The following is a 14,411-nucleotide window of genomic DNA, read 5'->3' as shown; positions in this document are numbered from 1 at the left end:
GCGACACTGAGGGTTGCGATCCGTTGCCAGACACGAAAAAAGACAAAAAAAAAAAAAGAAGAAGAAGAAGCAAACATAGGTTTTCAGACAATTGTAGCAAAATGGGTATCACTAATCAAAAACAGAAAGACCTCAGAATAGATGGAACATAAGCATATTCCTTGATTCCAAGTGTAGCAATAGAGTGAGCTTTAGAGAGCTCAGGATCTGGAAATAATCAATGAGGGGAGATTCAAAAAATGGAAATGTGTTTAGAGAACACTGTGGAGAAATCCTCTCAGGTTTGACATGGCATCCATGCACCCCAATCCACACCTTCAACAGCACTCCAATAAATGCCATTTTTTAGGCTCTTGTTTATTACTCTCAGCCTAACTAACCTCTCTGTTTGTAAAATTAGCTGAAACCTTCTAATAGCACCTAGTCATTGATACCTATCAGAAAATATAGTGCAGTCAGCTCTTGTTCATGGTAAGCAGTCTGGTCAATACTTGCTTGCTAATTGCAAAGCCAACATTTTCCACATTCTGGGACTCTTTTTGCCTTTGGCCTGAAGCACCAGTGAGAGGGTTTGGGTCAAATGAGTGTTCTTTCATGTGAGATTTCTATTCATGGGCCATCCTCCTTCTAACTTTGTAATATCTCTGAATTGGTCTGTTTCAGTTGCTTATAACAAAATACCTGGAACTGGGTACTTTGTAAGAAAGTGAAATATGTATTGCTTATGGTTTCAGAGGCTGGGCAGTCCAAAGTCCAGGGAACACATCTGTTGAGGGTCTTCTTTGGTTGTTGCTTTACAGCAATGCAGAGGTCTCACATGGCAGAAAATGGCAGAACAGAAAAATAGGAGGACTCTCAAGGGCTCTTCTTTTGAAGCCCTCAGAACCTTGCCCATGTCCACAATTAAACCTTCAACTTAATCACCTCTTCAAGGCCCCTCCTTTCAATTATCACAACAGGATTTAGTGGGGGCCAAGATTCCAATACCTGGAACATTATGGGACAAAACTTAAGCATCAGGGAGTTTGAGGGGGAGGACATTCAATCCACAGCAACCTCCTTTCTTCCCAAACAAAACAGACCATCATCTTGTACCCAATCTCTCTCCTAGAAATCACTGTCCCTGGAAACTAGGTTGTGTTTAAACTTCTGTAAATTCAAACCATTGAATGCTAGGCAGGCTGCACAGTACATTAGGGTAACAAAAACTTCATTTTCTGAAGAGTCACCAAGAAACTCCACAAATGCTACTGCCACAGAGTAACACTCAGCCTGCACACACCTCACAATTATTTCTGTGGGACGTTGTGAGCATTTCACTAGTATTGTCAATATGTTTGATTTACTGGTGGGTAACTGAATTGTACAGATGCTAGCATTGCCCAGATTCTTCAGTGTCAGAGTTGCCATGTGAACTTACTAAACAGATCTCCCATATGCATGCTCTCTGCAAAACCCTTTCCCTCATTCATTCACTGTACTTCAGTAGCTGGCTTTTGTACACCCAGAGAAACACACATGCTGTCCTGTCAGGTTACCACCTTCGAATAATGCAGTCAATGATAGCACAGCCCTGTCACTTCTTTTCCAGCCCTGGATCTGTGGATCCCATTGTTATGAATGTTCTATGTCTATGGCTCCTACTTCCATGTCCAGTCTGGCCTGAACAAGATCCACCAATATTTCTATGCCACCAAGTGTTGAGACACCTGTCCCACTTTCCAGGGCTCCCTGAAATCTGTGGTGCTTCCCCTTCATTCTCACATTCACCTTCAGAGACACAGAACCCAACCCCACAGCCTACAGAGCAGTGTCACAGAACTGCAGGGTTTGAAGTATCCTGGAAGAAGATGGTGAGAATGGATGGAGTGGCAGACGAGCAGAGAAAATATGAAAGATATTTTTTTGTGGTCTTCTCTTGGTGATATTATTGAAGGAAGAGACTTCCTTTCCATAAGCCTCTGCTTCGATCCCTTATAAAACAAAGGAGGAAGTTTTGTTTGTTTCCTGGACAGTGAATCCTGCTGCCTGTAGACCAGATCCTGGTGGTCAGCATTGGTCTCTACTCACATGGCAGCATGTGAAATTCTGCTTCTTGATTAAATCCTGGTTTGACAACCTGACACATTATTGATTGAATAGGGGAATTTGAATATTTGCTGTCGATGGTATTAAAAATTAGCTTATGTTTCTTCAGTTTGGTTAAAGGCATTGTGGTCTTAAAACCCACATGCATTTTCTGCATTCTATTCTAAAGCATAACAAAACGAGTCTCCAATTTTCTTTAAATTTGTTAAAAATCAAGAAATTAATATTGTAACTCTCTTCAAATCCATTAAAATTGTTTCTTCTCACTAACTAAACTAAATTGTGCATCTTCAATGGATTATATTATTCAGTTTTTGAAAACTTCTCTAGGGTATACTATATATTAGAATAAAATACTAGTGTCACATGGTAGGTGCACTCCATAACTCTTGTTCTAATTTACATTGCAGTTTTGAAAAATTAATTTCCCAGACTTTCAAGCTCCATCCAGCAGCCATCTATGCATCTATCAAATATTTATTTATGAGACAGATGCACACTTTCTGTTTCCTTCCCTTGTTTCTGCCACAAACTAACCAAGAGTTTCACACAAGGTTTCTCAGATTTCCCACTACTAATCCTGTTCCTCCTTAAACAGGGAATTGCCCTGTTTGAATCATCCAGTGGGATGTGCATTAAAGTGTAAAATAAAGAGAAGAATTTTTTTAAAGGATTGACATTAGGGTGGTGGAGGGGGAGTGTGAGAAGCTGGACTCCTTCCCCCAAAAGATCCCTGCTTTCCCCTTTTCCTCTTGTACATATATATTCTGCCCTGTTTTAATTCCTGGGTTTTGTCAGTCCTACAATGGTTCTATTGGACAAATTTGGGGAACTCAGCATTGATCTCCCTAGAGCCATTTTGCCTCAGACTTTGGAAGCTGTAGCCTCTCTTCTGCAGAACACTGCATCACAGGCCTCTTCTTAATGATCTATTGATATGATTTCTGGGGTTTATTAAATGCATAATGATCAGCGGGTGTAATGTTGGAGTGAATCAGTGACTGATAGTTCTCTAGATATGGATGGTCATTCCCTCTTTGTGGTCCTCAGTCTTCTGTCCATAAAAATGGAAACAGTAACATACATTTGGATTATGTGACATCATAAAACTTCTATGTTGGTTTTCATCTATGGTTCCCTCTTCATGCTACTCTCCCACCTTTTCCTCTTTTCCTGTGTTTGTTGTTGTTGTTGTTGACCTGCTTCTTTTTCTCCTTAAGGTGTGAATTCTCATGACATACCTTAGCTGATTGTAGGTGATAAGACCCCCATTTCAGGAGAAGCCTTGCCCCATGCCCAGGAGGAAGGAATGTTGCACAGAGAGGTCAAGAAGAACCCCAATAAGCAGGCTTTGCTGGGTTTCCCCACCCAGTCTGTTAGTGTCAGATCATACCCTTCTGGTCCTATCACATTTCTACATGGTTGTCAATGCTTCAGTCATGCCTACATAATGTAGCTTCAATAACAACCCAAGAGCATGGTGTTAGAAGAGCTTCCAGGGCCAGCCCAGTGGCGCACTCGATAGAGTGCGGCACTTGGAAGTATAGCGGCGCTCCCGCCGAGGGCTCGGATCCCATATAGAGACCGGTCTGCTCACTGGTTGGGCGTGGTGCGGGTGCGATGCCGGGGGTTGTGATCCCGTTGCCGGTCGGTCATGGTGCGGGCGCGACACTGAGGGTTGCAATCCCATTACCGGTCACGAGAAAAGACAAAAAGGAAAAAAAAAAAAAAAAGAAGAGCTTCCAGATAGTTAGACATGTGGAAGTTCCTGAAAGGTGGCCACCTGGGGAGGGCTAGGAAGCTCCATACTACATCCCCCATACCTCCTCCTATGCATCTCTTTGTCTGTATCCTTTGTAATATCCTTTATAATTAATCAGTTAACATAGGTACATGTTTCCCTGAGTCATTTAGGCACCAAAGTAAACACAGGGAGGAGAAAAAAAACAAAAAAAAAAAAAAAAAGAAGAGCTTCCAGATAGTTAGACATGTGGAAGTTCCTGAAAGGTGGCCACCTGGGGAGGGCTAGGAAGCTCCATACTACATCCCCCATACCTCCTCCTATGCATCTCTTTGTCTGTATCCTTTGTAATATCCTTTATAATTAATCAGTTAACATAGGTACATGTTTCCCTGAGTCATTTAGGCACCAAAGTAAACACAGGGAGGAGATTGTCGAACCCTAATTTTGGTCAGAGAACTGGACTTGTGGCTGACAGCTGAAGTGAAGGTATGTGTTGGGGACTCAGTGCTCAACCTGTGGTATGTTATGCTATTTCTATGTAGGCCATGTCAGAATTGAGTTGAATTAGAGGACAGTCAGCTAGTGTCTGCTGCACACTTGCTGGCTTGCTTGCTAGTAGGGGGAAACCCCCACACATTCGGTCACAGATATTGGTCTTCTGTGTTGATGATTGTGCTGTGAGAGCAAAGGAAAAACATACAGTTTCTGTGTGTGATATATTTTTTCCAATCCGGATGTGTACCTCACCCTGAGCTGATTCCTAATAATGTAAAGGCCAGGAATGCAATCCCTTTCCTCCCTCTGTGAAGGTAATATCATCAGAGAAAAGGAGAGGAGGCTCAGAGAGGATATCCAGGTGTTTACACACTAGTCATATTTTGAAGTGCTAGCATTTACACATTTTTCTTCAAATTATTCCTAAGTATTTCACTTTATATTATTTTATTAGTTTTTTCAATTTAATTTTATTTTGTCAATGTACAGTGTAGTTGATTTTTGTGTCCCTTTACCAAATCTTTCTTCCCCCTCCTTCTCCCCTGTCCATCAATATGATATCTGTTCACTTGTCTTAACAACTTCAAGAAATCTAGATTGTTGTGTCTTCTTCCCACCCCCCATTCGTTAGTGTATTTATTTATTTTTAGCTCTACAAATAAGTGAGAACATGTGGTATTCTCTTTCTGTGCCTGATATATTTCACTTAATATTTTTTTTTCTAATTCCATCCATGTTGCTGTGAATGGTAGTATTTCATTCTTTTTGTAGCAGAGTGGCATTCCATTGTGTAGATATACCACATTGTCTGTATCCACTCATCTGACGATGGGCATTTGGGCTGGTTCAAACTCTGGGTTATTGGAAATAGTACTGCAATATACACTGGCATACAGTTATCACTTCAACATGATGATTTCCATTCCTCTGGGTGTATTCCCAAGAGTGGAACAGCTGGGTCATTCCCAAGAGTGGAATAGCTAGCTGGGTCATACAGTAGAACAACCTGCAATTGTTTAAGGAACCTCCAAACCATTTTCCATAAAGGCTGCACCATCTTGCAGTCCCACCAGCAGGGTAGGAGGGTTCCTTTTTCTCTGCAACCTCACCATCATTTATCATTCTCAGTCTTTTGGATATTAGCCATCTTAACTGGAGGGATATGGTATCTCCCTGTGGTTTGGATTTGCATTTCCCAAATGCTGAATGATGTTGAGCATTTTTTCATGTGTCTGCTGGCCATTCATATATCTTCCTTTGAGAAATGCCTATTTCCCCCCCTTGCCCATTTTTTAATTGGGTTACTTGTTTTTTTGTTGTAAAGTTGTTCCAGTTCCTTGTATATTGTGGATATTAATGCTTTGTCAGATGTATATTTTGCAAATATTTTCTCCCACTCTGTTGGTTGTCTTTTAACTCTGTTAATTGTTTCTTTTGCTGTGCAGAAGTTTTTAGTTTGATATAATCCCATTTGTTTACTTTTCATTTGGTTGTCTGTGCTTTTGGGGTCATATTCATAAAGTCTGTGTCCAATCCTACTTCCTGAAGTGTTTATCTTATGTTTTCTTTAAGAAGTTTTATTGTTTCAGGATATATATTTAAGTCTTTTATCCATTTTGAGTTGATTTGGTATATGGTGAGAGGGATGGTTCTAGTTTCATTCTCCTGCATGTGGATATAAGGTTTTCCCAGCACCATTTGCTGAAGAGGCAGTCTCTTCCCCAATGCGAAGACTTGGGCCTTTGCCAAAGACCACATGGCTGTAGGTGTATAGGCTGATTTCTGGATTCTCTATTCTATTCCATTGATCTGTGTGTCTGTTTTTATGTCAGCACCATGCTGTTTTGGTGATTATAGCTTTGAAGTATAGTATAAAGACAGGTAGAGTTATGCCTCCAGCTTTATTTTGTTTTTCTTCAGAATTGCTTTGGCTATGCGTGGTCTTTTTTTATTCCATATAAATGTTAGGATACTTTTTCCAATTAAGAGAAAAATGTCATTGGAATTTTGATGAGGATTGCATTGAATTTGTAGATCAGTTTGGGTAGTATGGACAGTTTCACAATGTTGATTCTTCCAATACAAGAGCATGGGATATGTTCCCATCTTCTTGTGTCCTCTTTAATTTCTCTAAACAGTGATTTGTAGTTCTCATTATAGAGATTTTTCACATCCTTGGTTAACTTTATCCCTAAGAATTTTATTTTTTTGGTATCTATTGTAAATGGGCTAGCTTTCTTGATTTCTTTCTTTCTTTTTTTTTTTTTTTTTTTTTTTTTTTTCTTTTTTTCTTTTTTCGTGACCGGTAATGGGATCGCAACCCTCAATGTTGCGCCCACACAGCGACCGGCAACGGGATCGCAACCCATGGTGTTGCGCCTGCACTGCGCTCAGCCAGTGAGCAGACCGGTCTCTATATGGGATCCGAACCCTCAGCGAGAGTGCTGCCACGCTCCCAAGTGCCACACTCAACCAAGTGCGCCACCGGGCTGGCCCTAGCTTTCTTGATTTCTTTTCCTGCATATTCACTGTTGGACTATAGAAATGCTACTGAGTTTTGTGTGTTGATTTTGTATCCTGCAACTTTGCTGAAATCATTTATCAAATCTAAGAGTTTTTTTTTGGAGAGGCTTTAGGCTGTTTGATATACAGAATCATGTCATCTGCAAACAGGGACAGTTTGGCTTCATCTTTTCCAGTCTGGATGCTCTTTATTTCCTTCTCTTCTCTGATTGCTCTGGCTAGTACTTCCAACACTATGTTGAATGGGAGTGGTGAGAGTGGACATCCTTGTATAGTTCCTGTTCTTATCTAGTTTCCCTGTCCAGGATGATATTGGCAGTGGGCTTATCATATATGGCTTTAATCATGTTGAGATACATTCCATCTATAACTTCAGGAGAGTCTTCATCATGAACGAATGTTGAATTTTGTCAAATGCTTTTTCAGCTTCATATGGAATGACAAAAGACCCCATATAACTGAAGCAATCCTGAGCTCAAAAGCCCCACAAAATCCATAAGCATAACACGACCTGACTTTAAACTATACTACAAAGCTATAGTTACCAAAAACAGCATTTTACAGGCATAAAAACAGGCACTCACACCCATGGAACAGAATAGAGAACCCAGAAATCAACCCACATACTTACAGACAACTGATCTTTGACAAAGGCAACAAAAACATACATTGGAAAATCCTGCCTCTTCAATAAATGGTGCTGGGAAAACTGGAAATCCACATGTGGAAAAGTGAAACTAGATCTGTACCTTTCACCATATGCCAAAATCAACTCAAAATGGATTAAAGGCTTAAATATAAGATCTGAAACTATAAAACTCCTAAAAGAAAAGATAGGGGAAACACTTCAGGATATAGGACTGAGCAAAGATTTTATGAACAATTGGGGCCGGCCCGGTGGCGCACTGGATAGTGCACCGCTTGGGAAGCGCGGCGGCGCTCCCGCCCGAGGGCTCGGATCCCACGTACATACCGGTTCCCGCTCACTGGCTGAGCGAGGCGCGGGAGCAATGCGGAGGTTTGCAATCCCGTTGCCGGTCCCCGGTCCGGTACGGGGGCAACACTGAGGGTTGCGATCCATTGCCGGACACGGAAAAAAGACAAAAGACAAAAAAAAAAAAAAAGATTTTATGAACAAGACACCAAAAGCACAGGCAACAAAAGAAAAAATAAAGAAAAACTGCAAAGCTTTTGCACAGCAAAAGAAACAATTAACACAGAGAAAAGAAAACGTACAGAATGGGAGAAAATATTTGCAAACTATACACTTGGAAAGAGATTAATATCCAGAATATACAAAGAATTCAAACAGCTGAACAGTATGAATACAAGTAATACAATTAAAATTGGGCAAAGGAGCTGAATAGACATTTCTCATATGAAGATATACAAATGGCCAACAGACACATGAAAAAATGCTCAACATCATTCAACATCAGGGAAATGCAAATCAAAACAACACCGAGATGTCATCTCACCCTAGTTAGACTGGCTATTATAAAAAAGACAAAGAATAACAAATGCTGGGGAGGATGTGGAGAAAAGGGAACCCTCCTACACTGTTGGTGGGACTGTAAATTAGTGCAGCCATAGTGGAAAATAGTATGGAGTTTCCTCAAACAACTACAGATAAAACTGTTATACAACGTAGCAATCCCATTGCTGGGTATGTACCCAAAGAAGTGGAAATCATCATGTCGAAGGAATATCTGCAGTCCCATGTTTATTGCAGCTCTATTTTCAATAGCCAAGAGTGGGAATCAATCTAAATGTCCATTGACAGGTGACTGGATAGGAGAATGTGTCATATATACTTAATGGAATACTACTCTGCCATAAAAAAGAATGAAATTTTGCCAATTGCAGCAACTTGGATGAATTTAGAGAAAATTTAAGTGAAGTAAACCTGGCACAGATAGAGAAAAACCATATGTCCTCACTCATAAGTGGGAGGAGAGAGAGAGAGAGAAAGAGAGAGAGAGAGAGAGAAATAAAGAAGAATCAGAAGAAGAAGCAAACTTTCAAAAGAAAAAGAGAGTAGAACTGTGGTTATTAGAGGGGAAAGGGGGAGGGGGAGAGGGATTGGTGAGAAATGAGCTAGCGGTCACAAAGACTACATTTTGTAAACGTGAGAATACTAATTATCTTGGCTTGATCACTACATATTGTACACATGTATTGATATTTGATTCTACAGATTACCTTAAAGTTATGAAAAGACAACAACTATTTTACTTATATCAAAAGTCTGCAGAGATCCACAGAAGCTCTGCAGATGGGCCCTCAGCTTTCACTTTCTCTTACTTAGAACTGATGAAGATTCTTTGCTTGACCACACTTAGCCAGGCTTCTGAAGCGTATGCTGGGCCCATCTGTGCACTTTCTTGTAATATGTCGTTTCAGCAAGAACTGTGTTTACTCAGTTTAGCAAGAAGCCCCCTCCTTTAGTATCTGATCACCCTCAAGATCTGTTCAGTTTCCTAATCCTCCATTTCCCCCCAGGTGATGTCTGACTGTCCTGGCCTGTCTTTAGAAGGGCTATCCTTAGGCCAATTTAGTGAGATTCCCCCTGACCCCTGAAGTTCCCTCAGTAATTTTTCATCCACCGACTCCCACCGTGCTTTCTGGCTACAAATTCACACTTGTCTATCTTGCAGTTGCGTTGAGCCCAATCTCTCTACGCCACTGCAGAACTCCATTCATAATGGTCCTGAATAAAGCCTGTCCTACTCCACTTTCACAAGTGTAAAGAAATTTTTTTTTAACTATGAGTCCTTCTCCCCACCCCAAAGTTGCATAAAGTCAGAGGAGTAAAATCTCATTTGATTCTGTACTCCACAAATATATATAATCAATAAAAAATTAAAATTTGATTTCCACATTTACTTACTAAAGAGATCTGTATTTTATAATGTGAGATAGTAATTTAATTTTACATCTTTTGAAGAAACATCTACTGAACAATCTTTTTTTCTACTAACTTTAAGGTTTTTAATCATATTTATATTTCTGAGGCTACTTCTAGTCTGTTCTGTTCCAATGGAGATTTCAGGATAGAGGTATCGGCAAAATCTGTGCTCTTTTTGGGCCGAGCCCGTGGCACACTCGGGAGAGGGCAGCACTGGGAGCACAGCAGCGCTCCCGCTGCGGGTTCGGATCCTATATGGGGATGGCGGAGCGGCCGGTCACAAAAAGGACAAAAAAAAAAAAAAAATCTGTACTCTTTTTAATCAATTTCTTCTGTCTTCAAGCAGAGTGGCCCTCTTGTTCCTATGGCTCCCAAGTCTACCCAGGGGTCACATGCACTTCAATCCCAGAGGGCATGTGAAATCAGAGAGAACTGCATAAAATATATTTTTTTATTGCCAGACCTGGAAGAAATATTCATGACTTGTGTCCATATTCACATGAATAGAGCTCAGTTATGTTGTTCCACACACAATAACAGAAGGCTGAGTATGCAGGCCAACTGTATAAAAGGGAAAACAGGGCCAGCGCCATGGCTCACTTGGGAGGGTGCGGTGCTGATAGCACCAATGCTGTGGGTTCGGATCCTATATAGGGATGGCCGGTGCGCTCACTGGCTGAGCGTGGTGTGGACAACACCAAACCAAGGGGTGCAATCCCCTTACTGGTCAAAAAAAAAAAAAAAAGGAGGGGGAAACAGATGGGCTTCTGGAAAAAATATAGCCAGTCTCGACCATGCAGTATTTCTCCCTAATGTGAATTCTCTCATGCATGTTCGAGTGTGACTTCTGACAAAATGTGTTTCCATATTCATTACAGTTGGCCTTCCAGTCCGAAACATCTGTTGATTCAACAAACATACTGCAGATCAAAAACATTTGAAAAAAGATAACAGGCAAGAAAAAAAAAAAAAAGCAAAAATATGGGTAAAATAAGCTACTCAGTGTAACAAATGCTTCCATAATATTCACATTGTATTGAGTACTACAAATAGTCTGACAAGAGAAAAAAAAAAAAAAGCAAAAATATGGGTAAAATAAGCTCCTCAGTGTAACAAATGCTTCCATAATATTCACATTGTATTGAGTACTACAAATAGTCTGACAAGATGTAAGGTATACAGGAAGTGTATAAGTAATGTGCAAATACTACAATGCTTTTATATAAGAAATGAGAGAATAAACAAATAAAATAAAATTTGAACATCTGCAAATTTTGGTGCTCACCAGTGGGACACGAATCAATCCCCTGTGGATATCCAGAGACAGCGGTTCATTCATAGGGCTTCTATTTTGTGTGAGTTCTCTGATGCATCTTGAGGTGTGACTTCCACCTAAAGATTTTTCCACACTCATTTTATTCATAGGGTTTTTCCCATGTGAATTCTCTTATGTCTAATTTTTCTGTATGTCTTTAGACTGCTGGAGGCATCCCAACTTTCCAGGTATAGAAGGGCCCTTATTTGCTGCAGCAGGGCGTGGAGGTTGAAGTGAGCAGTGGGATAAGGAGGTGAGCAGAGATTCCTACGGGAAAGCTTGTACACATGTATACCAGGAGGCAACCCAGAGGTAGTAGATACTGAAGGGCAGGGCCACCAAGCCTCCCAGGAGGCAGTCCTGCCCAATGGGACCCTCCGCCCCCATCCAAGATCTCTTTGGGCAGGGGCATTATGAACTTCTCAGGATACCAGATAGACTGTACAAAAAGAGGAGAAATTTCCCGTCTGAGAAATCGAGCAACAAACACTATGTATGAGGTAAAAAAGGCTTGGAGATCTGGGTTCACAAGGTTTCTGTTTGAGAGAGGAGTGTCACCTCCAGAGAGGGGTCACAAGAAAAAGTGTGTGTGAGTCCGGTCTGTGATCTGCTCGGCCTGAGGTTCCTGGCAGACATCTGAGTGGAGGGGCCCACTTATGATTTACCTAAGTATTCCTGATGACACAGACACCACTCTGATTAGGGTTATTGGCTGAATTGTGTCCTCCCAAAATTATTTTGCAGCCTTCTCCTCAATAATTCAAAAGGTGACTGTGTTTTGAGGTAGGGCCTTTAGAGAGGTGGTTAGTTTAAAATGTGTCTGTGCCTTAATCCAATCTGACAGCTCTCCTTGACTATTTTCCTTAGAGCAAGAAATGTTTAGGACACATGAAGACACATCGAGGTGCTTGTGCACAGAGGACGACCATGGGAAGATGAAGTGAGAAGGTGAACATCTGCCAGCCAAGGAGAGAGCCTCAGAGAAGATCAAACTTATCATCACCTTGATCTTCAGCTCACAGCCTCTAGAACTGTGAGAAAATAAATTTCTATTGTATCAGCCACCCAGTCTGTGCTATTTTGTGTGGTAGCCCAAGCATACCCATACAAGTAGCCAAAATAAGATCTAGAGCAATGTGATTGGCTGTCACTATTCATGCAAACTAGTTGAGACTGGTCTATATTCCACTGGGTTGGCAGTTTTATCATTTATAACTTCTACCAAGCTTAGTGATATGTTTTTATTATGGGTTGAATTGTTTTTGCTCTTCCCCAAATTTGTACGTTAAAGTCCTAATTCACGATTCCTCAGAATGTGGTTATTTGGCAATTATGACACTGCAGATGTAATTAGTTAAGATGAGCTTATACCAAACTAGGGTGAGCCTAATCCAGTATGACTGGTGTCTTTATAAAGAGGGGAAATTCAGTAGCAGACTACACAGGGAGAATGTTATGTGAAGACAAATGCAGAGACCAGGGTGATGTGTATAAAAGCCAAGGGATTCCAAAAATTTCCAGCACACCACCAGAAGCTAGAGGAGAAACATGTCCTCCATTTAGAACTCACATCTGAGTTTGAATTGCCAGCCTTGGTGACTTATAATATTCAGACCTTGTGTATAGACAAGACTCAGAATAGGATTCCTAAAGTAGATGATGTGTTATTCTGAGGCAAACAGGATCAGGTGCCCTGGCTGCAAAGGAAGAGGAATCTACTCAGAACTTAGGGAGATCCAGCAGAAAGGGTTGTTCACACCATGAGACAGGAACCAATACTTTATGCTAGCTGGGTTTTTTATGAGTCGAGTAAGCATTAGTCTCTTACAGGTGGCAAATACTTGTCTTGCTGCCCTACAAAGGATGTGGAATTAAAATTTAGAATTTTCTAGAGTCAGATCAGTAGATTGTAAAAATAATTCATTTTTATTCTGGGAGGTAGGAATACTAGCTCAGTCCCACATTGATTTTTTTAAGGTCATTTGTCCATGCGGGTGGAAGTAAATATGCCAAGAGCAATAATTCCTGTGCTCTCCTCTTATGAGATGAGAATTGTTCACAGATTTTTTAACCTAAGGATCTCATGATAGTTGGGAGGATAGAGGGCAGTGGCCACTGTATGAGACAATCTAAGAATGACATTATAATGAATATGTCTGACCTAACAATTATTACAAAAAGGAAAGAAATTTGAGAAAGCTGTTTTTCAAAAATGATTGTGAAATATAGACATACCCAGATTAACAAAACTGAGAGAACTGGTTTCTGGCAGACCTGCATTACAAGAAATATAAAAAGAAGTTCCCCAGGCTATAAGCAAGTGATCCCAGACAGTAATTCAAATTCACACAAAAGAAAACACAGGGCACCAGTGAAGGTCATTATGCAACTATAAAAGGTAGCATACACGTACTTTTTAAACTTTCTTTTCTTAATTGATTTAGAAAGCAATTGTATAACCCTGTGTATATATCTATTGTTCCTGTAACATATAGAAATGTAAGATATTCTTCATTAAGTGTACAAAGTAGGTAGGTGGGAGCTAAGCTGTATTGGGTTCAGAAAAATATTCCAGTTGGTGACTGAATATTTGACTGAATAAATCAAACGAAGAGAACAATAAATGGTAAATAAAAAGGTTAATACAACAAAACCTTTAAATGTATACTTGGTGGGGCCGGCCCGGTGGCGCACTGCTACAGTGCGCCACTTGGGAGTGCGGCGGCGCTCCCACCGAGGGTTCGGATCCCACATACAGACCGGTTCCCACTCACTGGCTGAGCGAGGGGCAGGCGCAACACCGAGGGTTGCAATCCCACTGCCGGTCCCGGTCCGGTACGGGCACAACACTGAGGGTTGCAATCCGTTGCCGTACACGATAAAAGACAAAAAAAAAAAATGTATACTTGGTCTTCTTTCTTATCCCAGCTTCTTCAAAAGACATAAAATTGTATAATGTAATAAGTATAATAATTATTGTTGAATCTGTAATGCTTATAGATGAAATATGTATAAGAATAATATCTAACGAGGCACATAGAGAAGGTTATAGAGATATATAAGGATATAAAGCTATGTGCAGTAGGATGTAGACTTACATAGCATTAATTTTCTATATCTACCTGAATTAAGTTAGTATAAATCTTTAGCTGATTGTGACAAGATGTACGTGGTAAGCCCAAGTACACTCACTGAGGTAACATATTAAAATGAGTGTGAAACATAACTCATTAAAGAAATTTAAATGCTATTTAAATTATTATAGAATAAAGCAGGAAAGGGCCGGCCCGGTGGCGCACTGTGCTAGTGCGCCGCTTGGGAAGCGCGGAGGCGCTCCC

General features: G+C 40.6%; 1 protein-coding gene across 1 annotated transcript in view; it reads left to right on the top strand.

Moving 5' to 3' along the window:
- The window catches only part of LOC103599807 (zinc finger protein 717-like), a 73,272-nt gene extending 61,135 nt beyond the window's left edge, over positions 1-12,137 (top strand). Inside the window, exons 6-7 of the mRNA XM_008583980.1 lie at positions 11,235-11,326; positions 11,941-12,137. Of these exons, the coding sequence (XP_008582202.1) occupies positions 11,235-11,267 (33 nt within the window). The 3' untranslated portion in view covers positions 11,268-11,326; positions 11,941-12,137. The remainder of the gene's footprint in view (positions 1-11,234; positions 11,327-11,940) is intronic.
- Positions 12,138-14,411: the final 2,274 nt, after the last annotated feature.

Source organism: Galeopterus variegatus, unplaced genomic scaffold (genome assembly GCF_000696425.1).
Source record: "Galeopterus variegatus unplaced genomic scaffold, G_variegatus-3.0.2 Scaffold3110, whole genome shotgun sequence".
NCBI lineage: Eukaryota > Metazoa > Chordata > Mammalia > Dermoptera > Cynocephalidae > Galeopterus > Galeopterus variegatus.
The sequence above is the reverse complement of the archived record's forward strand: the minus strand, read 5'-3'. Positions and strand labels throughout refer to the sequence as shown.